General features: G+C 52.6%; 1 protein-coding gene across 1 annotated transcript; it reads left to right on the top strand.

Moving 5' to 3' along the window:
• The first annotated feature begins 713 nt into the window (after positions 1-713).
• On the top strand, positions 714-6841 carry TLX1 (T cell leukemia homeobox 1). The gene is given in 4 exon segments (XM_040607546.1): positions 714-1024; positions 1026-1183; positions 2714-2915; positions 6619-6841. Coding segments are annotated over 4 exon segments (894 nt in total).
• Positions 6842-24994: the final 18153 nt, after the last annotated feature.

Below are 24994 nucleotides of genomic sequence, written 5' to 3' on the forward strand. Positions count from 1 at the left end.
GCCAATGGAGAGTGAGGGCCTGGGAGCAGCAGGCCTTGGGTAGCGTGATTGATGGGCAAGCGGGGCGGCGGGGGCGCTCGCACTCGCACTCCGCCGCGCTCCGCGCCGCTCCGCGGGGCTCTCGGCTCCCACCGCCCGCGGCGGCAAGGGGTCCCCGGGGCACCTGTGTGTGTGTGTATGTGTCTGTGTGTGTGTGTCTCGGGTGAGTGGCTCCTGCCTTGGGGCCGTTGTGTCTCGGTGGCGTGGGAGCGCTGGGTCTCACCGGAGCGGGACCAGCGTGCGCGGGTGTTGCGGCTGTGCTGCTGGAGGCTGTTGGGTGCGGTGGGTGTGCGTGGCGCGGCTGTCCCCGCTGTGCAGCTTCTGTGCCTCGGCCGGGCACGGCTGGGGTGCGCTGGGCTGCGGGGTGGCTCAGCTCCTGTGCCAGGGCTGTGCATGGCTCTGGTGTTGGGTCCTGGGGCTGAGCGCGTAGCTGCCGCGTCCCGGCTGTGCGCGGCTCTGCTGGCGTGTCCCGGGCTGCGCGGCTGCCGTGCCATGGGACCCAGCGCGTAGCCGGCGCGTCCCGGCTGTGCGCGGCCCCGTTGCGTGCCGCTGCCGTGCTGCGGGGCGGTGCGGGGCTCTGCTGCCCTGCCCGGAGAGCGGGTCCGGCCCCGGTGCCCCGGGGCGTTGTGCGCGGCTCCCCTGCCGGGGCCGGGCGGCGGCTCCCTGGCGGCGGCATGGAGCACCTCGGTGCTCACCACCTGCACCAAGGCCAAGCCGAGCCCATCAGCTTCGGCATCGACCAGATCCTCAACACGTCGGAGCCGGGCAGCTGCATGGTGTCGCACCCGCGGCTGCAGGACTCGGCGGATTACGGGCTGGGCTGCATCGTGGGCAGCGCCTACAATACGGTCACGGGTGGCTACGGGGCGAGCGGCGGCGCGGCCGGCGCCTACACCGGTACCTCCTGCAGCATGGGCGGCCTGCCCGGCTCCTACAACGTGAACATGGCGGTGAGCATGAACGGCAACACCTTGAGCTCGGCCGGGGGGGGTGATCCGCGTCCCGGCCCATCGCCCGGTGGCCGGCGGCGTGCACCAGCCCCTCTCCGCCGCCGTGCCGGCGGTGAACGGCATGAACAGTCTCACGGGGCTCACCTTTCCCTGGATGGAGAGCAACAGGCGGTACACAAAAGACAGATTCACAGGTGAGTCGGGCCACCGGGACCCCCCTTCCCTCCCTTCTCCTGCTGCCCCGCTCCATTCCCCGCCGCTCGGCCTTGGCGCGGCAGCCGGCGCCCGCCGGGGAAAGCAGGATCCGGCCCCGGGTGGAGAAAGCGGCCCGGATCGCCCTGGGAAGTCGATCTTGGAGGAGGCCAGAAGCAAGAAGGGGTGGAAAATCAGGCGCATTCAGTCCCCCCTGAGTCTGTTGGTTTGGGTTTTTTTTGTTTTGGTTTCCGGGGGCTTTCTTGTTGTTGGTTTGGCTTTTTTGGGGGGTTTTGTGGGTTTTTCTTGTGGTGGTGTTTTCTTTTTTTTCTTCCCCCCCACCCCGGGATCCGGCTTGGGAAAGGCGGGCAGGCAGGAAGCGGGATGGCAAACTCCACACACCTCCCGCAAGCCCTGGGCGCCGCTGCCCGCTCCCCGCCGCTGGATCCAGCAGCCGGGGAAAGTTTCCTTCCGAACAGCGGGTTATTTCGGGGGCACAGCCCGGACCGGCGGGAGGGGAGCCCGGCGGCCTCGGCCCGAGCTCGCCCGGGAAGGCCGGCCCGTTGCTGGCCGCTTTCCCGTGCGCACTGTAACCGGAATGGTTTTCCCCGGCTGCGGGTTTCGTTTCAGCCTTCCCCCCCCAAAAAAAGGGACATTTTACAGCCCCCAGCAGAGCCGGGCGCGGGCTGGAGCTTCTTCCTGGACCCGCCGCCGTTTCCAGGTGTATCTGGGCTCGTCTTTCGGCGCTAACAAAGCAAAAACTCGAACAACGAAAATAAAAACAGTAACAAGAAAAGCAACGAAATGGAGACGGGGAAAAAAATCAGCCCCGCTCCAGCAGCGCCCGCACCAGCTCCTCTTCCCGGGGGCAGAAGCCGAGGCCCGATTTTTGGAAGTTCACGTTTAATTTGGACCCGGTGGCGCTGGGCTCGGGCACAGCGGCGGGCGGGCAAACGGGCCGTTCTCCTGGCAGGCACCGGGCTGAGTTTCACTTACCCCTTTCCTGGCCTGGCCAGGAGTTTTCCCCAATTATTTTTTCATGGGTAGGGGAAAGAAAACCCCAAAATATTAAAAAAAAAAAACCCAAACACACAACGAATCGCAGCTCCTGTTTCCAGCCCGGGAAGTTATTTCCCGCCTACGAAACGCCGGGGCCGAGGACAGCGGGGTTACCGCCGCGCCCGAACGAAATTAAACGGAGTCCCGGCGCCAGGACCGGCTGCAGCTGCTGGCCCCGCCGCCGGGCACCTCGCCGGGCCAGCGGCCGCCTTCCCCGCTGCCTAAGGCGAGCGGGGCCGGCGTGGGGCTGCAGCGCCCGGGGAAGGAGCCGCCGCCGCCGCGTTTTTGCAGCCCGTGCGCGGGTGCCGGCGGGGAAGCGGCGGCTTGGCCGCGGGGGGGGTCCCCAAGCCCATCGCCCGGGAGCCGGAGCCCCTCTGCTGATGTGTTGCTGCTTGCTTCTTTGCCTCTCATCCCCCCTCCTCCCGTGTCCCCCCCAGTGGCCCTCTCACCCTTCACTGTAACACGCCGTATAGGTCACCCCTACCAGAACCGCACACCCCCCAAGAAGAAGAAGCCGCGCACCTCCTTCACCCGACTGCAGATCTGCGAGCTGGAGAAGCGCTTCCACCGGCAGAAGTACCTGGCCTCGGCTGAGCGCGCTGCCCTGGCCAAGGCCCTCAAGATGACGGACGCCCAGGTGAAGACCTGGTTCCAGAACCGGCGCACCAAATGGAGGTGAGGGACTGGGGGGCTCGGCGGACCCGGGGGGCAGGTGCTGGGGCAGCAGGCCTGGCAGCCACCGGCTCTGTGGTGTGGGGGTGTGAGCCCTGTGAGTGCACATATGGGTGAGTCACACGTGTGTGTGAATGTGAATGTGTGTGTACACATGCGTGCAAATGCGTGTGTGCACACAGAGCAGTGTGTGTGCATGCAGCGGCTGTGGATACGAATATGCGTGTGGTGTGTGTAGGCCGTGTGTGCACATGCCTGTGCGTGTGCATGCATGCGGTCTGTATGAGTGTGTGTACACCTGCATATGCCTGTGCAAGCAGGGCATGCATGTGTAACTCTGCACAGTGTGTGTGAATGCCTTTGTGTGAAGGCCATGTGCGCAGGGGGGTGTATGTGTGGGTGCTTGTGCCTGAGTGTGCGTGGGGGTGTGCATGCAAACTGGACAGCTGCATATGGATGTGTGTGCACTGTGCGTGCAGCAGTGTGCATTCCATGTGTATGCGGGGTGAGCGCATCGGGTCTGCGTGCAAGCAGGTGTGCGTGAATGCGTGTGTGCATACACATGTGCACTGTGGTCTGTGTGTGCTGTGTGCGCGGGGCTGATGTGTGGTGTGTGCAGTCGTTGTCACTGGTGGGTGCAACAGCTCCAGCGCCTCGCTCCCCGGCGGCAGCGTGCGGGAGCCCCCGGCCCGGCCCGTCGGGGCCTCCGGGGCGGCTGCGGGCCCCAGGGGGGCTGGCGCTCGGGGTGCGGAGGGTGGCGGCCGGGGGGCAGCGGGACCCTCCGGCGCCGGGGCAGGGCCGCACCGCGGCGTGGGAGTGCGACTGGGGCCGGATCCCGCGCCCGGGCTGCCGGGATGTCGGGCTCCGCGTAACGCCAAGATTTCCACCCCCGCGGGCCTTCGGCACCGCTTTGCCAAAGTGCCGGCTTTGTGTTCTCCTGCCGGGCGTGTCGGTAGAGCCGGGCAGGAGAGGAAGAGGAGACCGGGCTCACACGGAGCCTCGCAGGCTCCGACACCGTGACCCTGCCCCTCCCAGGCTGCAGCTTCCCGGGGTGTCCCCGGGGGAGGCTCCCCGGTCCAGGGAACATCCCCTGCCCTGCCCCGGGCTGGGGGCAGGCACCCTTCGAGGGGCCGGGGGGGAGCTGGGCAAGGGGCAGCTCCGCTGGCAGGTCAGGGGAAAGGGTGCACAGGCAGGCAGGAGCTTCAAGGCAAGGGGACACGGGCTTCCCCAGAGTCTTCCCGAGGGTGAATGGGACAGCGGTTGCCTGGAGATGCTGGGGTTGGGTAAGAAATGGGGGACAAGGAACTTGAAACCAAGGGTGTGGGTCAATCGCCACCCTCAGCATGCCCTTCCCTAAAAACCCCATGGTAGAGCAGCTCCCCAAGCGCCAGGAAGTCTCTAGCTGGATTGATCTCTGTTGGCCAGGAGCAGAGTCCTGCAGGAGGAACAGTCCTGCCCTGGCCTGCACAACGGGGTCAGCTATGTCTTCTAACCTGGTTTCCTAAGGAAGTGAGGCAAATCCATCTGTCAGTACTCCTTGCGTCTGTTGGCTAAGTTCAACCCCCTTTGGCAGAGGATACAAACCTATTCATATGTTTCATAAAAAATAGCTGGGTAAAGAGAAACAAAATCCTGATTCTGCCGAAGGGAAAGGCTGCAGCCTGACCTCAGTCGTAGTATTAGGCATGGGAGAATCCCCACTGGCTTGAGCCGGAGAGACAAACTTGTAAGCTTGGCTTGTTTGCATCCCTGCCTGCTGGGTGTTGCGATGGAGAGGTGGGTGCCCCTGGCTGACAGCACACCCAGCTCACCGCCCTGGGCCCCTGCACAGGCTGGTGGGCTCTGAGCACCCTGGAGCACTGGGTGCTGGAAGGAGCTGCTTGCAGGCACAGTCTGAACTAGGCAGCAGGGAGTATCTGAGAGAAGGAGTGTTGCTTTAAGCCCTCTGATGGATTTAACTGCTTATAAATGCAGGCTAGCAGGGGGACAGTCTTGCCTCTGCCCCTTGCCTGAGCGTTTCTGCTGGAGTGAGGTGGCTGTATGATCCCCTCCCCAAATCTGGGCTCTTGCTTGGGACATGGGCATCAAGGTTTAGTTCCTTCCAGGCAGATTTGAACCTGCAAATCCCAGCCAGGCATGAATGCATGAAGGTGCCAGCTGGCTGGAGCAGGAAGATATTTGGGAGCCGGGTGATCACAGCCATTGCGCTCCTGACTGCCCTGGATGTGGGGCTCCCTCCCTCCTCCTGGAGCATCTCTTCATTGTGCAGGGAGTCATTAAATATTCATCGAGGCAGAGAGGGAGCCGCTCCCGGCTGCGTGGGGAGGGCGGGTGCTGCTCCGACACCCCTCTTCCCGGGATGTCTGACGTGAAATGTTGACACAGCGATTAGAGCAGGGACTGAGCCCCGAGCTACCTGCCCAGGACAGGTGGGAACCCTGGCTGCACACCTGGAGGGTCGGGTGCCCTGGAGGCCCATCACCCATCCAGACCTCGTCCGCTTCCCGGTGGGGAGCCAGGGTCCCTCTGCCCTGTGCTCTGAGATGTCATCATGGAGCTTGGAGCTGCCACTTCCAATCCTCACAGCCCAAGAAGATGAGACATCCCACACCCCCAAGTTGCTACATTAAAAAGCTGCTGTTTCCCCTGTCACTGATCCACTGAAGCTGCTGGGGGAGTGTCAGCCGGGCCCGGGAGTGTAAGGGAGGGAGGGTGTGCTTTGGCAGTCACCCTGGAACTGGCACTGTGAGCTGCTCCCAGGTTTTCCCGGCAGTGTCATTGGAGGTGCCAGGTGATGTTCACCAGTAAAAGCAGAGGTCACTGCAGGCTGCAGCCTCTAGACTGACCCACCATCCAAGCAAGGGGTGTGTGGGATTTTCATTGTGGATTTATATTCAGGCCATTTCTACCTATCCCATCCCCTCCTCCCAGGCAGCCCAGAGCTGAGACCCTACCAGCGCTGGAAAGGGTGCCTGCAGGCCCCCTAGTCGTCCCCCCCCTTGGCAGGATCAGCTCTGCTAGTGCCATTCCAGACAAGTGTATGTCCAACCTGTTCTTCAAAATATCCTCCTTCACCCTGCCCGGATGGTTTATTCAGAGCTTTGATTCTTCTCACTGCTAAAAATGTGGTTTTAGTGTTTAGCTGATGTTTTGCTGATTTTTGTCCCGCCTGCCATGGGTATGTTGTTGCCTTCATGCAGCCTCTTGGCAGCTGACTGCCACAGCCCAGCAGAGGAGATGGCAGACCTGGGTGCTGGGAAGGGGGTGCGCAGGATGATGTTGCCCACCTCCCAACCACGTGGCACTGCCAGTCGGTTTAGTCTCACCTCGCTCCTGCCCTGTGTTCCTCGCTGGGACATTGTGCACTCGGCTTTAGCTGCTGGTCACAGAGCACGTTTGCAGGGGATTGCACCTTTCGCAGCCCTGTTGTGTGCCTCTTTGGGTGTTTTGGCTCTGCTTAGATTTTCCCCACAGACTGCTCCTGGGTCTCCTTGATTGGAGCAATTTTTGATGGGGCCAGTAAGATATACAGCCTCAGTATATGGGATTTATTGGCACTTTGTGCAGGGGATGTGGAACCACATTGTGGCTAGGCACCCTCTCCTACACTGCCCCAGCCCTGAGCACCCAGCACAACCTATTCTCTCCAGAGATACCCCTCCTTTGCCCCCCCCCCCGGCCCCCCTAACCGCTCCCTCTCTCCTAGGAGGCAGACAGCAGAGGAGCGGGAGGCTGAGCGGCAGCAAGCGAACCGCATCCTCATGCAGCTGCAGCAGGAGGCCTTCCAAAAAACCATCAACCAGCCCATCCAAGCCGACCCCATCTGCGTCCACAACTCCTCTCTCTTCGCCCTCCAGAACCTCCAGCCTTGGTCTGACGACTCCACCAAGATCACCAGTGTCACCACCGTCGCCTCTGCTTGCGAATAAGGCTGGCACCCGCCGGCGGCACGTGCACCTTCTGCCGGTGGGGCTGTCCCCGGGGGGCCACAAGACATCCCTGTTTCTCCCCGGGGAAGGCTGGCACCCCATGGTCCTCCAGCCACATGTGCATCCCACACGTCCAGCTGGGGAAACCCCCCACGAGGACTGAATGGAAGGGAAACCACCCCAAAAACTCTCCCTGCCTGTGGGGTTGCTGGAGCAGCGGTGGTGTCTCGCCTCCCCCCAACCCTTTTGTTCTCTTGAAAGTCTCCAGCGCCGACCATGAAGTTGCTGACTGCTGACGTGCTGCCAGACAAAAGCCCAGCCCTGACAGACACGGCTGCCAGCGTTTGCCCAGCTCAGGGAGAGAAAACTTCCTTCGGATTATGCTGGCAGCAGTGCAAAGCCTGGGGTTACCCTTATATATCCGTATATGTATATATATAAAGCGTTTATATATATATATATATATATATGTGTATACTTTGGATTGATGGCTTGAAACAAAAGGAGGAGGCTCCCTGGAAATCACATCCCTGCTGTGAGCCTCCTTGGGTTGTCCGCGCAGGAGACATTCGGGGATGCAACAAATGGAGGAAACAGCAGCAATTTCTGCTTGCGCCAGATGGGAACCCTTCAGATCTCACCTCGCCGTCTCTCCTCCCCTTTTTCATTAATTTTTTCTTGCAAGGGGGGAATAAGAGAAGGATCTGACAGACTCCTGAGGATGGTAAATATGATATCTCAATTGTATGAAGAGCCCAAACTGTCCCCGGCTGCCACAGACTCCGTGCCCATCAGCGTGTATTTTAATAATGAGAAGACCTTGGTGGCAGTTTGTGGGGGTAATGCAGTTTCTTTCCATGGATTATTTCCATATCATTTGCAAAATATTGTCCAATGTTTTATTTTACCTGTTTCCCTTTAGAAGGCAATTCCTGACAGCAAAAAATCAATTTCACTCTCAACTGTTTAACTTAGTTGATTCTTCAATTGTACCAAGGGAATGAGACACAATTAAACAAAGCACTTCTTATAGCAAATGCCAGGAATATATAGATATATATATACAGTATATATTTTTCAGTTACTTATAATCTAAAACAGCACTGCCAATTTAAAGCAGCAAGTACAAACAAGCAATCAGAAAACCTATTTTCAGTGAGATTTTTAAAGGCATTCGTTCATTTGGGTTTTTTAAGTTATGCACTTATAAGGCATTTTATGTGTATTCATTTTATAAAGTGCTTGTGTAATTTATGTGGAAACGAAAAGGAAAATAAAAAGAAAAAAAATCTCCAGGGTACTGAATAAATCATTTAAAGCCTTGCTCTTCCCTGTCTATTAGTTCCCCGAGAGGAGACTATATCACAACTACTTCTGAAGCCTCTGCTATTTTTTTAAAGTGAAAATAGATTTAGCATTTCCATTTGACTTGCTCAGGTTCACTTGGCTTTGGAAGCTCCAGGGGTAATGTTCTGTATTTTAATACCTGATCCTGTAAACATTTTTAGGGTTCAACCCAGCAGTGCATTTATCACCTGCTTTAATTGAAGCCCTTCTGGGGAGCTCACTGAGGGTAGGAGGAATTGCACAGGGGCTCAGCCTTAAGCTCATGTTAAATAATTTCTTGAATAAGAGATTGGAGCAGGGTCTCGTCTGGGCTGAGGGGGGATGTCTAGAGATATTAACGTCTGAAAGTTTGTATGGAAAGGGGGATCTGAATGTAAAAAAATAAGCAAGAGTACATTTTAGAGATAACCTTGCAGGGAATTATTCTAGGCACCATGTTTTTCATTCGCGCTCAGCCTTACTTGAGGACATTGTCCCCGGCTAGGCAAGCCTTTCTCAGAGGAAAATCAAACTGGTGGGAAAACTCCTGTTGGTTTCCTAGGGGGACACTCCCAGGCTTATGGTCAGGGAAGCTGGGCTGACTTCAGCCTGGCGTTTCCTTCCAGCACTGGGGATTACTGGGTAAAGGATGTTGGAGGAGAGGGCTGAAGAGAGTGGCCAGCCACAAGCCCCTGACAGGGACCCCCTGAGGGGGTCGAGGCTGCCTGTGGGATTTGTGAGACAATATTCCTCAAGCCTTTGATACCTGGCGGTTGATAGCGCTCCTGGAAGACAGGTTCTCTGGGTGCAGCATGCTGGGGAGCTTGTTAAGGGAGCGTATGAATAGGTTGCTTTATCCAAAATCGATTACTGCAGGATGGTTGTGCACACACCGTGGTTGTGCACACCTCTATCACCCGCAACGCTGCCAGGGATCAAAATCTATTACTGCAGGACTGGGCTGAAAATTTATGTTGCTGCAAGATTTTCCCATCCTGCAGTCCAACGCATAAGTGAACACAGAGAAATATTTGCAGCGATAGAGACAAGAAATGAAAAAAGAAAAAAAAAAAACCGATAAAACACAGGAAAAGAAGTAAACACGGAGAACATGCACTTTTGGAGACATCTTTAAAAGACACTTGATTACCCCTCAAAAACTGCTAAAATAAAACACCTTGTATTTTTTTCCAAGATACATTTCACACGTCTTGTATTTGAATTGTTTTGTACTACGGTCAGTTTTTTAGGTGTCGGTTAAGCTAATTACTTAATATGTGCCCAACTTTGGCTACAAAGATAATGCTGAGGTTAGGGCTCCCTCCTTCAGGAGGTATTGCTGTGTACAAATCTTTAATGGTTTACAGTTTGTTGCAGTGTATATTTTTGTTTTCAAGGTTTCTGCGTAGGAAAAAGCACCAACCACAAAATAATAATAAAAAAGGATGATAGAGCTCACTGCTGATATTAAAAGTGTTTTCTATTTTATTATTATGACACATCAATATTGTAAAATTTAATTCCAAGACAGCTATTTTATAATATCCACATTATTCAGTTCATACTCCAAAATGTTCCCTGGTGAAGTTGAATGTATGATAATGCACATTCGAGGGTATGTGTTTAGATACAATATTTAGCTACACCTTGTTCTTGAAACTCTTGGCTTCCTCCTTTTCTTATCAATCTTTCCTGTTAAAAAAAAAAAAAAGGCAAAAAGAAAAAAAAAGAAAAATTGATATAAACAACAATATAATAACAATGTAACATTGGAACCAGAAAAATACTCTTCTGGTCTTTTTTGTCCCTGGAAAAATTTGCTTCTAGAAGGGGTTTACCTTAAAATATTTCTCTTGGATTCATTTTAAAAATTGGCTTAGTGGCAGGAGATGTTCTTGATATCTGCATATGTGCTTCCAGTTATTAATATGATGATCTGTATCTGGACAATAAAAGTTGCCTGAAATATGATGGAATTAAATCAGTAAGCAATGACATGAAATAATGACACATAACGATATGTTTTGTAGACTGACATCACCTCAGCCATATCCTGGGGCCATCCATGCCACGTTGAAGGCTGATTTAATTTTTCATATTATACCTATTTAGGAACAGGAATAAAACTGCATTAAGATGCCTTGAAAGTCATTTCCCCCTTCCCTCTATCTCAAATTGTAGCGAATCCCAAATGTGAAATGGGACTTAGGAAGAAATGTTTTTCCACTGTTCGCCTGTATTTAGGAAATATAGACCAAAGTAGAATGAACATGGGCTGGCACGGGAAAGCGGGCACGAAGGGCACACGGGCATCGCCAGAGCGTGCCGTGGGCTTGCACACCTCTATTGCCACCAGGGATCAAAAGCTATCAATCATGTTGGGTTGGCTATGGATGTGCTGAGAATTTGAGGGCAAAATCTGGGGGGGAGAAAAAGCACCATCTTTGCATAAGCAAGCGGAGTATTGAACATCTGTGTGGAGCTGGAAGAGACAAAGCCCAGCTGGACAGGCTGCGGTTGTCTGGGTTTGGTCCCAGCTCAGCAAACTATGTGGGCAGGAGGAACCAGAGGTCTGGCCCCCATTTAGCCAATTAGTTAAGCACGTGACTCATCCAAACGAAGATCAGTTGGTTTATCTCTGCAGAGGGATGGGCCCACGGAAAGACTGAAGGGTCTTTGCTGGAGCCTCCTGCCTGTTTCCTGGGCACAGGCCAGTCCATTTGGCCCCTTGCAGTACTTGCATGCCCCAATTTCTGGTAAGTACTTGTAAAGATCCCATGCAGCTTTTCTTGGGCTGTGTTATCTCATCTACAGGGCATTCGTTGTGTGCTTAATTCCATTTTTCCTGCAGCAGCATCTGCGAGAGTCACCTGTATGCAGCACTTACTGGAGGAAGACCTAGGTGAGCATATGTGTCGTTGAATATGGTTTGTATAATTGATAATAAAAGGAGGCTACGACCCCACTAACACCCATATATAGGATCATTTTCCTTCCCTCACCAAGGCTGTAGATCAGTATTTTTGGATGTGCTCCTAAGTAACCAACCCATCAAAAATGAAGCTTAAACCTGGGGCTGCTGCCTCAGCACGGCGCCAGCGGGAGCCCAGCGCCGCGGAGGGCAGCCCCCTCCTCGCTGCCGTGGGCGAGATGGGGTACAAAACACAAGCCCATTTACTGAAAAAACTGGAAATGGCTTTGCTGAAAACTGTTTTGGTTACAGGAAAAAGCCAGCCCTGTCTGGGCTTCTGGGACAGCTGGAACTTTTTGAATTAATCTTTTTTTTTTTTCCCCCCCTGCCAGAAGCAGACTGGCTGAGTGACACTGATTTCTTTGTGCAACAGTGAGCTTTGACGGCCGCTTACTTGAAAAACATTTGTGAAATAAGATTTGGAATTATCAAAATATCCTGGGTGGAAAGTTTCTAAATTAAAAGGTCTTAATTTGTGAAGAAAAACTAGATTTAAATTTTTTTTTTAAAAAAAAACAATATTAAGGGAAGAAGAAAAGTATGCAAAGCTATACATTATCACAAGCTTCTGCTGCAGTCAAACCAAATTGTCTCTGGTTTTGTATATCTTTTATTTCTGAAGCTAGCCAGGACTTTGATATTTATTTTTTTTAAATTATTGTTATCATTATTTTTGCCTTCATTACAGTAGGAAATTTGCCTGGTGTGTCAGTGCTTGTCCAAGATTAGGACAGAGGTTCTTTGCCCCTATTCCCTTCCACCGAATAGAAAGAAACTCCTTGTTGTTTTGGTAGTTGAAAATAGATTCTATAGGCTTATTCAAATCAAACTTAAAAGTGTACTGAAAGAGATAATTTTTTTTCTGAAGGCAATGAAAAAATCTTGATTTTCCAAGTCTAGAAATTAATTTCTGGCTTCCTTTTTTGTTTTTTTTTTTTTTTTTGCAGCTAGCTGTGGTAAGCACAGGGCTGACTCTGGCAGCTTTTAGCTGTGTAACTCCAAATTACACACCAACCTCCAGCACGCCGAAGCTGTGCGGATCCCCTTTGCAGAGAGCTGCAAACCCCTGCCTTGCGCTTCCTTGGGGCTGGAAATTCAGCACTTACCTTCAGCTCAGCTGCCTTTTGCCTTGCTGCTTCTGAAGCAAAAATAAAATGAGCAGAAATAGATGGGGAGTCCCTGCTCCAGTTTTTAAGGAGGAAGGAGCCAGGCTTGAGAGAACTCGTTTTGTCGTTGCCTGCAAAGAATGTAAACCCGCTGGTCTGAGAGCTGCGGTTAACTGTCTGTCTTTCCTAGACTGCAGCCGCCTAAAAATAACAAAGCAGCGATTAAAAAATATCAATCAATACATACTGTTTTTAACTACAGTTGGGAAGGAGTACAAAGATGGGGATAGATGAAAACATGGAGAAAAGCTCTGTTTTCCAGGGGCTTTCCTGTCTCAGCAAGAGGAATTTTTTGGAAAGTTGCTTTGTTTTGCGATTGATACCTGCTGTTGCTGATGCCTGGCTTTTGAGCACGTCAGGTCTGGTGAGACTCTTCCTCTCTGGGCTTTCATCTAGAAAGCACTTGGTTTGCGATGCTGGTGGTCAGTGGGAGTAAGACCAAACCTGGGCTATCTGGTTTATTGGCCCTAAATGTGCTGAGAGGCAGGGCTTGACCCCAAGATCTCCCCATGGAAAGTGGCAAAGGGGAAAAAGGAGGCAGCGGTGGGGAAGAGGCTTGCTCGGGGGCATCATGAGCAAGTGAGCACAAGTGCATTGAGTTGTGGCCAGGCCTCTGCACAGCTCTCGATCTCCAGGGGTAAAAGCCTCCGCAGCTGATCTGGCTGTTTTCACAGGAGAGCCCTGAGAGCGTGGGGGAGAAGAGAGGGTCCTCTGAGGCCAGGCTGGAGGACAAGAGGACAAATGCCAGCAGGTCCCTGGGAGCCATGATGTACCAGAAGAATGCTCTTTTGAAAACTGCAGAGAAAAGGCACGAAGTCTCTGCAGACCTGTGGGGTATGGGGGCGAGCAATGAGGGGCATCTGGGATTTGGGGTCCTGGTCCAGTGGGAGCCTGGGCTGGGCAGAGGAGGGCTGCCCCCCAGCAGGGTCTATACCTGGCTTGTCTGGCCCTGCTGCAGGTGGCACGTGCTGGAGGGGCTCACAGGGTCTGGAGATGTCACATCATGAGAATGCTGCTGAAATGCATGTCCCGGCTACTGCATCCCCTGGTGACACGGGTGTGGAGCATGGCAGTAGCTGCTGGGCCGTACCCAGGGCACTGCCCTCCTTCCAGGATTAAGCTCCGGGAAGTTTTATATGTATTTGCAACACTGTTGGGTTTCTGCCACTGCCAGGCTGTGCTCTCCTGCCATTGGAGGGACCCCACAACCACAGAGATGTGTTCTGGGCATCCCGCCCACCGACACGACCACTCGCAGAGGCAAGTGAGGGATCTGTGGAGACGGCACTCCCCACTGCCCCCCGTCCTCACGGAAATGCTTGGAGAGATCTGGCTTTCATTTCAGGATGGAGTGAAACAAATGTTGAAACCTTATCAGTTGTTATGACAGGTTTGAAACCTGCCTTGGCCGTGGCTCATACCACTGTGTCCAGAGGCAGAAGGTGGGATGCAGAGTGGAGTGTCCTCTCCAGGGAGCAAGGCAAGAGGAATCTATTGGTGGACCCACAACATTTCTCATGCAGTCTCCCTCCAGTCCTGGTCCTTTGAGGATCTGGGGGTACATACAGCCTTGAGCAGAGCTGTACCACGTACCATGGGCAGAAGCAGGACTTGTAGCAGTTGGGTGAGGGAGCGCAGAGCCTGCACTGGGACCCCAGGGTGCACGTGTGTGTGCCAGCCCCTGAGGAAACACACGGCAGCTATGGCAGGGAGAGCCCAGGGCCAGGCAGACACACCTGTAAGGTCATACGGCAGAAAGGGTTTCCTGAGAGAGCTTGTGGCTGCAGGTGCTGCCAAGGGAGGTGAGCAGTGAGGGACGGTGTCCTGTTGCTGAACATCTCCTGCGTTTTGGGAGCCTGTTTCTCACCCCTGCCAACAAGTGGGATCAGGAGTTAGGTCCTGACTCCAGTCCTTCCCAGAGGAAACTGTGGCTGATGGCTCAGCCCAAACTGGCCTTGGTGGGATGAGGGGTGAAGACCTCCCATACAAGAGATGGTGTAGTGGGGACGGGTGAGTATTCCCTAGCAGGGCTACAGGTGCTGCCTTGCACGGCTCTGACCCCACCATCCTTCTTTCCTTCCTCATGCAGCCTCCCTTCCCATTTCAGTCCCAGCACACATCCTCCCTTGTTTGCCTTTAAGTGCCTAGGGATGTTTTCTGGATGGGAGCCAGGGGACCTCAGGCCTCTCTGCAGTGGATGGAGAGAGGGGCACTTGGCTGTCTGCTTTCCCTCAAAAGATGGGGTCTAGGGCAACGTAACCCCTCACCCAAGTGCCTTAAGACAAACAGGGGCCAAGGCTATAGGTACCCCCAGCACATGTGGCACCACCCCTCCACAGGTGAACCTGGTGCACCGTGGCCTGCAGAGCTGGCCTGAGCCGCAGGACGCTGCACACAAGCTGGAGTGACACGGTGTCCCGGTGGCCACCTCCCCCGCCAGGTGCGACCACCCGCGGCTGGGTGAGACCGGCAGGACCGGGGCGCGCCCGCCGCTGTGCCGGGGGAGCGGCTGCCAGCGGCGGGCAGCGAGCGCCACCTCGCGGCCAGAGAGCGCCCGGCACCGTCCCCCGCGGCCCCCCCCAGTACGGGCGGCACGGCGTCCCTCGCCCCAGCTACGTGGGGGTGCCGAGCCCCAGGCCAGCCGTGGGGAGGGGACTCAGGCTGGGAGAAGGGCGACCAAGCCCAGCGCTGGGTGTGTCCTTCGGGCCACAACGTGTTCCCCGAAGGGTCTCGGGGAAAGCCAGCCCTGAGACACGCAGGGGATGGATTCCCCTGGACTCAGCATTCCCCGCCGGGATTTAGAAGTGAGACTTTCCATGGGATGTCCCATCTCTGATGCTTTGTGTGATGGGTGGGTGGGCTGGACAGCGCCGGGATGGCAGCTGTGGGTGGGCGCAGGACCGCTGCTCGGGGATCGCAGCCACGCAGGGGACACAAAGCTGAGACCCCTGCGCATCCCCGAGTTCCAGCCAGGCATGGAGCAAGGGGTCTGGCTCCATCTGTGTCCTGGCCACAAATCCCTGACTCCTGGCTCATGGGGTGCAGTAAGTACTGGGGTGAAACCGCTGGGACTCCTTTAAGCACGGAGGGGTGTGCTTTGGTCGGAGCAGGCGGCTGCAGCAGCTCTCTAGTACAGCCAAGCAGCTGCCTGCATTCATCAAAAGAGAAGAAATATAAACCCAAGAAATGCTAAACCAGATAAACAAGGAAGCAATGATTTTCTCTTTGTGGCATAGGAAGTCAATAAAGCTCAAGGAAACCACCTGTATTTTATTACCACATATTCATATGTTTAATGCTATTAAAACAAGAGTCTGGGGTGAGCTGCAGGAAATCAGAGCACTTAATGGTGCAGACACAAACCTTCCCTCCTCCCTCCCCAAAGGTGATTTGAACCAGTTTAAGCAAATGTGTCTTCATCTTTTAAAATAATTATGTGATTTAGAGACACTTTTCCCTGGCTCACATCAAATGACTTTAATGGGGTCTGCTCGTGTGTGTGTGTCTGTTTAACAAGTTATTGCTTTTTAAAGCTGCATTTATTCCCCAGTATTCACCAGAAAAGTAATTCTCTCTGAGAAGGGATTATTCGTGTTCCACCATCACTTGGCATTTATTCCACAGTGCATTTAGTAGTGAAATGGTGCCCAGAGGGCAGAGGCCAAAATGTGATCTAAAATGATATGCTGAAATTTCGGATAAACATCCTCTGGGTGGTCTACCAGCTGTGAACTTTCTCTTCTTTGTTTCCTTTTTTTAGACTGGTTTCAAAAAAACAAACAAGACTTGAGTGCGCTTGCATGTGTGTGCGTGCATTCAGATGAGTCTGTTGGGGTGTGTATCATCTTTGTCTAGCAATTTTTGTCCTCTCTGGCCCAATTTTGGCCACTCCCATGGCTGTCCTCAAGGCCAGGCTGAGCTCTGCCTTCCCTGCTTGTGTCCTCCTCACCACCCTGCCCAAAATGGAATTTTCCTGGAGCAGAAGAGAGCTGGCAGCAGTCCCAGCCAGCCTGGGATGGGAACTTGAAAGTGGTTTTTACACATGCCACTGCGTGAGGGGCAGGTGCTCTGAGTGGGTCCTCACAGGTGACCTTGCTGTCCTTGTCCCACAAAGACCTGTCAGCATTGGGGAGAAAAGGGCTGATTTAGGGGCTAGGTGAGCACACAGGGGTGCAGCAGGAGCCCAGCTGCATTTCCAACCCCCAGACATAGCTGGGCCAGCTGAGGAACAACATCTCCAGACATTCAGGGTGGTGCTGAGACCACTTGCTAATGTACAAAAGGAGAAGAAAAGCTGGGAAGAGTCAGAAACTCTTTGGGTTTGGTGGAAAGGAGGGCAGGGGAATGCACGGCAAACCTGCTGCAGAGCGTTTTCTGTAGCGAGGTGAAAGCATTAGCACTGTAGGGTAAAGGCCAGGTGAGCCCTGCTTGGCACAATCCTCAGTTCTGGGGAGGCAGAGCACCGAGGTGTGGGTGCATCTGCCCTGAGCCGTGCTTCTCTGGGAAGACACTTGCTGGGTGAGCTGCTTCATTTACCCATTGTGCTGGAGGCACTGGGAATCTCTGAAGCAACTGAGCTCTGTCAGTGAAGCAGCTAATTTCTCCTCACAGGTGTATTTGGCTGCTTCAGGTAAGGGTAAAGTGAAGTCTCACATGCAAGTCATCAGAGCAGCCTGGGGACCAAGTGGGACAGTGACAGTTCAGCTGCAACTAATCTGTATTTCTTGCAGAGAAATATCACCAGCACAGACAATAAGAGGTGCAAAAGAGAGGGCTGAGCAGTTAAAGAATCAGGCTGTTGGTGGCATAAATCCTGCGTTAACAGGCTAAAGAGATGGTCTCAGCAGGACGTCTCCAATCTCAGCCACTGATAGGAGGGAAGCGATGGGTACCACTGAGCAGGGAACCAGGAGGATAAGTGAGATGGTGCTGTCTGCAGAGTGCCTTTGTATAGCAACAGGCTGTGGAGCTGAGCTGGCCCCAGCAGCAGCAGCTGGGCAACCTCCTCCATGGGATGCTGGAGCAGAGACCACTGGTGCTCTGGTGCTCTGCTGGCTGCTGCAGCCTACGGGAGACTCCTCATGTGCCTGCAAAAGGAGCCCAGGGAACACTACCCTGGCAGTAGGATCGAGTCACTCCACCAAAGCAGACACCAACATTGCAAAGAATGTCCAGGGCTGCAAAAGAAAGTCTGGGCTCTTTAGTCATGCCAGGGCACTGGCTTTAGTTTGCAGGTCTCCTCTCCCAGAACCACATGTCATGGAGCCTGGCATTGCTGGATCTCTCTGGGGCAGGGGAAAGTAATGCAGAAATGGAGGCAGGCATATGAAACGTTTCAGTGACTCATTTGTGCAAGAGATTAATGTGCTTTGTAACCACAACACATCCTTACAATTTATCTGACCTACTTGATCTCCCAGACACAACAATTTTGCCCCTTAGTTTGTGCTTCAGGCTGTTTCTTCCTCTTGACTTGCAGCAAATCCCCTAGAGGGATGTCAACGTTTGACTAAAGGGGCCCTGTGATAAACCTACCCTCCTATCCAAACCCTGCAAGGCTTCTAGCATGTTAAAAGTTGCAACTTTGACCTCAAATTGCTTTGTGTCAAATCCTGAACTCATTGAGCCTTTTGTGTCCTCAAGATTGAAGCAGCAGCTTCCAGTGGAAGTAGGTTTTGTTCCCATGTAGTTTAAATTTATCCTGGAGGAAGAAATCAGATCAATTCTCACATCCTTTGTGTCCACAATAGCTGTGATTGCAAACAGCTGCAGTCCCTGTCCTGATATAAAAGCCACTGAGAAGGGTTATTGCTCTCTCCTGACCTTCCATCTCTTATAGAATCAGAACAAACCACTTCAGCTCCTTGTAAATGGTCTTTCCTGCTCTTGGCCTGTTGCCTGCGTCACCCAGTGCTCTGATGGGACCATGTCCTTACCTGGTGTCCTTTGGTGGTTATGAGGAAGCTGAAAGGTGTAGGTTTCCCAGGGGGAAGGAATTTCAGCTCCTTTGCATTAGTTTATTGCTGGGGTTATTCACTGACAGTGAACTAACAAACTCAGCTGAATTCCTCCTAAATGACCTCATGCTGATACAGCAACGATGAAACTGGAACAGTGTGGGTTTTTTTGGGGAACCATGGGTTCAGGTTTGCAGCAGTACGGTGATGGAAATGTAAGTATAATGGGTCCATTACAGCATTTGTACTGGAATGAGGCACCCTGAAATATATTGACTGGTTGCTGTTGGAAAGCGTGTTAGCAGTCCTTCTCCCTCCCTCATAATCCCATTCCTCAGGTGGTTGTTCATTGTCACTGATTTCACAATTAAAGATTAATTACAGGCTCTGCCTCAGATTTCTCACCAAGGGACACAGCGGGGAGTCACCCAGCCATCCCCTGCCATCTGCAGCAGTGGGATGTGGGGCTGAAGGATGGTCCCTTCCTGCAGAGGTGCTGAGCTCTGATGCCAGAGTGGAAATTATTAATTTCAATGGTTTGAGGTGGTTTCTCTGAACCTGTAGGCCTGGGCCAGCCCTGTGTGGGTGCAAGCACCTGAACATCTTGAAGCATTGCAGCAAATAGGGCATGGCATGAAACCTGGGCTCAATTTTCCCCTGGACGTGGACATTTGGCCATTCCAGCATCCTACTCAGTTTATCCTGAGAGCCTGATGATGTCTGCCTGAATGGGGTAAGTCGCTGCATGGGTGTGAGCCCCCTTTGCCTGTCTCCTGGCCAGAGGGAGGGAATGCTGTGGGATTTATGGGTGAGGAATCAACACCTAGACTGCAACAATCCTGAGTGGGTTAAACAATCCCCACATCTGTAGCAGGAAAAAGCCCTTGTCCCCACACCTACGAGGTGGCCTGCAAGCTGCTTCTCGTGATAATTTCCCAGGGCAATGCTGCCACAGCTTTCCAGGGAGCTGGTGGAAACAGTCTAGGTTCTCGCCACGCTCCAACCTGAGGAATACCCTGGCAGGGAGGGTCTGACCCTGTCTTTGGACTGCCAGCCTTGTCCCCTGCTCCTTCCCTGCCTGGTTTCAGCACGTCCTTTCAGCAAAACCCCAGGCAGGGGGGGCCTGGTGACACCTCTTTATTTTGCAGACAGCAGCACACAGGGATAAGGTAACTAATTTGGGAAATTACTCCAGCCATCAATTCCCTGAGTGATTTGGTGGGAGAGGCTTTGAATGATCAGCTGAGCCTCACACACTCTCCCTGCCGTTCACTTGGGCTTGAATTACCCTTTTATTTTACTTCCTCCTTGTTCTCATTGCCACACCACTCAAACTAGAATTATTCGCCTACAACCACAAACGCAGGGATATATCACCGGGAGTGCTGTAGGGCTGTCGCCATATATAATGCTCTGAGCTCAATATTTATAGAGCTACATACAGCACAAATCATATCCAGAAAGCCCGTCAAGCTGGAGAGCTAGGTATAAACTCCAGAAATATCGCAAGCCATCGCTCACAAGAGACTGCCCGGCAGACTCGCTGGCCGTACATCACACTGTAATGCCATCCAAGTCCGCGCTCGGTGCTGGAGTGGATCAGAGGTCACTGCCAAGCTTTTCTTCCATAAATCCTGGGCGCTGGCTTTCAGCAAGGTTAGAGGCTGGGAGAGCCCTGCTCTGAGTGCTCCTTCCTCCTGCTTGCTGCTGCCAACACCGAGCTGTCCCAGCACCATGTCACCATGTGTGGGCATTTATCTTCGGGGTCTTGTCCTCCCTTCTCCCTCTCTGCTATAGGAACCAGAGGGGAAGGAAGAAGGGATGCAATGGATCTCACAGCTCAACTGTACAAGCTATGGGGGCTGACAACTCATCTGAAATGTCCTTTTGACGGGCTTTGGGGGAAGGTGAGCCCCTCTTCTTACCCCTCTGAGTCACATCCTCCCTCATCCCCCTGCTCTGTGCAGGGGTGTGAATTTTCTCCAAGTGCTGTATCAAACCCCACATGGTTAAGGGCACCGAGTAGCCTGCCTGTCACACACCAAAGGCACAGGTATCAGGCCAGGATAGTCCAGGTCCCTCTGTCTCTGCTTTTTCTCCTTCTTCTCTCCTCTTTTCCCCCTTTCCAAAGTTTGTCCTTGGTTTGGGTGGAGCTGATGCCTCCCTGGAGATGGGGAACAGTTCCTGACCAGGACAGGCCCTGATGCTCTCCAGGGCTGTTCTGTTGCATTTGAAGTCAATCCAAAGAGCAAAGCACAAGCAAGAAGAGCGCTCTGTAGATGAAGACTAATCCATCTCCAGCTCTTTCCACTCCTGGCAGCTCCCAATCTATGTGCTGGCGGTCCAAAGCACACTGCAGTGGATAGAGAAGATCCAGGAGATGGGATCAGATGCAACAAACGGGTGAAGCCTCTCTGAAACAGAGGAGCAGTGACATGGTGCTTTCTGAACAAGTAAGCACTGGGGTTTTGTCTAAGAAACCACCAGCCAGACAGTCACTTGTATTTCTGAGTATGATGGACTTGAGCTAACCAGTCTCTGCCTCTCCCCTAGCAGCATGGCAGGCAGATTCTGACATTAAGCAAAATAAAATCCAACCCTTAGCATTAAGTAAAACTCCCAGCGTGATGGGTTTGTGGCTTGCAGCAACAACTCAGCAGGGGCGTGTTAAAGCTGGTCTCCAGTGAGTGGAAGAATGAAGCTTTGCAAAACCCTGACGAGGCAAAGCTCCTAAAATAACAATTGAATTAAACTTTATTCATTTTCACTTAATACCCTAATAGTGCCTTTAGCAAATGAGGCTATTATTATTTTGAGGAGGAAAATGGGGAGGTGCAGTCTGGATACAACTCACATCTCCTTACCGAAAGAAAGAAAACTTTGGTGGAAACAAAACAAGTCTTGTGAAGAAATGCAGGCGGTTCAGATTTTACATGTGGTTTGAAACACCCCCAAACCCAGCCAGTCTCACATTCTTCAAGGTGTGCCCCAGACTTGAGTATGCAAAGTCATCTCTTTCTTGCCATGTGCTGGGGATTTGCTGGGTTTGCCAGAGTTAGACACATGGTCATATCCAACGTCTGTGGATAGATGGCCAAGCTCTTCCTACCCTCTTCTTCTCCTGCAGCCTTTTGTGCATCTCTAAGGCATTTGAACCCCAGAAGTCCACTGCTTGCTCTCCCCCTCACCACCCTGGCATGCAGGGTTTGAAGCACTGTGCTCACTTTTGCTTCCATGGATGGCATGTAGGTGTGAGCCCTTCCCTCAGGAAAGCTGAGCTAACCCCGCTGCTGCTGCTGCCCTGACTCAGCGGGGCATGCAGGCACAAGCTCAGGGTGGACCGCACTGCAGCAGCCCTGGACACTCATCCCCATCCGGTACAGCCTCCAACCACACGCCTTATTTCCAGCCTTGCCTCCCGTTTTCTTGCACTTACGCTCATTTCTGCTGGGGGGGGTGGATTTGGGATTTCGCAAGCCCCTCACTACCAAGATTTTCTTTCTCTGTTGGGGCTGCAGATCAGCATGCCAGAAAGGGCATCCCACAGCTCTTTCCCTCAGACTCCCCAGCAAAGACAGAATATTTTATGGTCCCACACTCCAGAGCAGCATGGTCAACCAATGCAAGCAGCAAATGGACCCAAGTAGCCATCCCAACCCTATCTCCCAAACTTTCCTGCTCCAAACTCAGACTCTGCAAACCAGAGGGAGCAAGGGCTGCTCCAAAATGGCCATGCAGGCACTGAACTACACTTCCCAGTAGGCCACAGAGCAAGGACCCTCCTGGTATTAAAAAACCTCTGTTTGACGTGCTCATGCTTGGTGGGGATGGGGACAGCTGGGGGATTTCAGGATTTCAGGACTAGAGGCAGCCACTGTTCATCACTGCGTAAGCAACAGCAGCAGCAGGCATTAGAGCAAAATTAATTTCCTCTCTTAATGCAGCTCTCCTCTGTCACTACTGGCTTTACAATCTTCCTCCCAGAGCTCTAGAAAATAGCCCAGACAGGCTTTGCAAGGTCGCCTTGCCCTCTGTCTTGCTCGGAGGCAGGCTCTGCTCCAGCTAATCCTCTCCTGACAGACCTTTTTGTCTCTCTTTCTCCACCTGCCCTGGTTAGGACAGGCAGCTCCTTAGCTTTGAGAGAAAAAGAGAAGAAATATTCTCATTAAGACACAGCTTTTCAAAACTCTCTGCTCTTCCCATCAATTAGAACCGGTTAATTTTAGGGTTATTCTACCAAAACTGAATGAGAAGGTCCCTGGGACATTGAGCACCCATCCTTCTCAGTTGCAGCCCCTCTGCTGCCAACAGATGCTGCTGCTTCTCTCTCTTGCTGCCAGGCAGGGAGAAGTGATATTTAGAGCCTGTTTCTGATGCAGGGGCAGGAGGCAGGTGAGAAATAACTTAACTGGGGACATTTTCCTGTGACCTGGAGAGTTAGCACATGCCCCTGCACCTTTCCGCTGTAGCAAGCCACACCTCTTGACCTGATAGTTTCAGAACTATTCCAACCAAAATCCAGCTCAACTTTCAAAAGCAAGGATTAATGGGAAAACAATTATCAGACTTGTGGAATACTCCATCAAAATCAGACCATCAGTTTTGTTTTTTTAATTCGTTGCAGAATAAGATGAATATGAGTGAACTCCACCACCTCTGGAGCTACCATGAGCCTTTTGCCTTCTGGATCACTGTCTAAGAAATGGATTTTCTTGGGCATTATTCCTTTGAAAGGAGATTCCTGCCTTGTGTGAGAGCCAAGGCTTGGGAATAACAAAGATCTAGGTAGTCATTTGCCACAGCTTGTGGATGGACTCCCGTGCCCAGTGTGCACCAGACCCACACCCAATAGGAAGCTGCATGGAACCCCCAGTCCTGTCCTGACCCGGCGAGCACCCACGGTGCTGTGAGGTACTGAGCCTACCCTGTGTGTTTTGCAGCAGCAGGGCTGCCTCTGGTTGAGTCCAGGGGGCTCTGAAGACCAGCCAAGGTCACTGGGAGAACCTCACAAGCAGCCTCTTGCCACAAGGCAAGAAATTGGGTTCCTTTCAGGGAGCATCGATGAGCTCTCATGCCTTGCCTTGGGAACGTCAGTTGAGAGAGGAGCAAAACATAGCCTATGCTGTGCGCACAGGCTCCAGCCATGTTTGCAGATAGCAGAATACCTGCCCCATTTCCCTCACCCAGTTCTCCTGCCCAACCCCCTTCTTTCCAGCCCCTTCTCTAGAAAATAATCCTCATCCTCCTGCTGTGAAGGAGAAGGCACCAAAGTCAAGGGCCGTGACACAGCAGAATGGAGGGCAGGAGGGGCTGGGAAGCTTTCCCTGGGGAGTCCTTCACCATTCCTTCAACTTTCTTATCACCAAACCCATTGCAAAAAGGTTTTGACCAGGAGACTTGTCACCAAGTGAGGTGCTTCAGAGCCAAGCCTTGGCTGTCTCACTCCAGACATCAGTTACATGGTGGGGGTGGTCCTGGTGGCAAACCAAGTTATCAGGTAATCATTATTTCTTCTCACTTTGGGACGATCCTGTCTGTGTTTTACATCTGGCAGCACTAACTACCCTTTTGCTTTCCTTTGGAATGTTCAGGGAACGAGTAGTGCAAATTCTCTCCCCCTTGGCCGTGGTTTCTGCACCCTGGGAAGGGCATGGCACAAGGAATGAAGGCAGAAGTTGTTTTGCAACCTTGCTCATGGGTGTCACAGCTGATTCCCCCTGCAGGGCAAAGAAAGAGAGATGGAAGTGAGAGAAATGAAACCTATTAGTATCAAACAATTAAGGGCTATGGTTGAATTAGGTGAAGAACAAATGGGACTATTTGGGAAATGCATTAGTGGATCATAAAATAATATGATTTTAAGAAATGAGAAATAGCAGCTGATTATAGACTGTGTGACATTGGCTGTACATTGCTGCTTGTGTTGATGGGCTTGGAAGTTGCTTGGCTGCTCCGGTTTATTTTGCTGTGCTGGAAAGCACTGATGGATGAGGGGGATGCAGGAGCAGCAGCCAGGGGTTTGTTTGCATCATCATTGCATCACAGCGTAATTCAGATCTGGAAGCGACCTCAGGAAGTCTCTCATCCAGCCCTCTCTCTGAGCAGGGCTCACTGCTGCTACATCAGGTTGCTCAGTTCAGTCGACCTTTGAATGTCTAATGACCCCAAAGTCTGACCCCTGGTCCAGTATTTGACTACTCTTCGCGTGGAAAGTTTCTTTTCCTAATATCTAATCAGTCTTCCTTGATGCAATTCTTGTCCATTGTTCCTTGTGTCCATTGCTCCTTAGCCTTAACTTCCACTCCAAGGAGACTCTGGCTCCCTCTCTTCTAATGCCCCACCAGGCATCTCTGGCATGGATGAGGGTGCCTGTGGAAGGGGATGTGCAAGCACAGGACACCTGGGGGAGCTGCCTGCATGAGCATAAAGGAATGTGACTTGTGACACCCCTTACACTCAAGGCTTAAATACTTCTATGAAAAAATGTTGCCCATCATGATATTTTCCTTCAAAATATTAATCTTCTGAAACTCCCTCACTGGAAGTAAAGTGACCGTAATATTCATTTGTGCGATTCAGAGGCAGGTCCAGTACCTCGGGGTGTCACTGGCACCCACGTAACCAAGAGCAGAAAATAATGTGGGGACAGGGTGTTTGTCCATCAGCTGCAGGGTCAACACATATGTAGCACTTCATGCTGGCAGCTCAGAGGACCCCTTGGCCAGCGAAGGGG

This window comes from Falco naumanni, chromosome 9 (genome assembly GCF_017639655.2).
Source record: "Falco naumanni isolate bFalNau1 chromosome 9, bFalNau1.pat, whole genome shotgun sequence".
Classification (NCBI taxonomy): Eukaryota; Metazoa; Chordata; class Aves; order Falconiformes; family Falconidae; genus Falco; species Falco naumanni.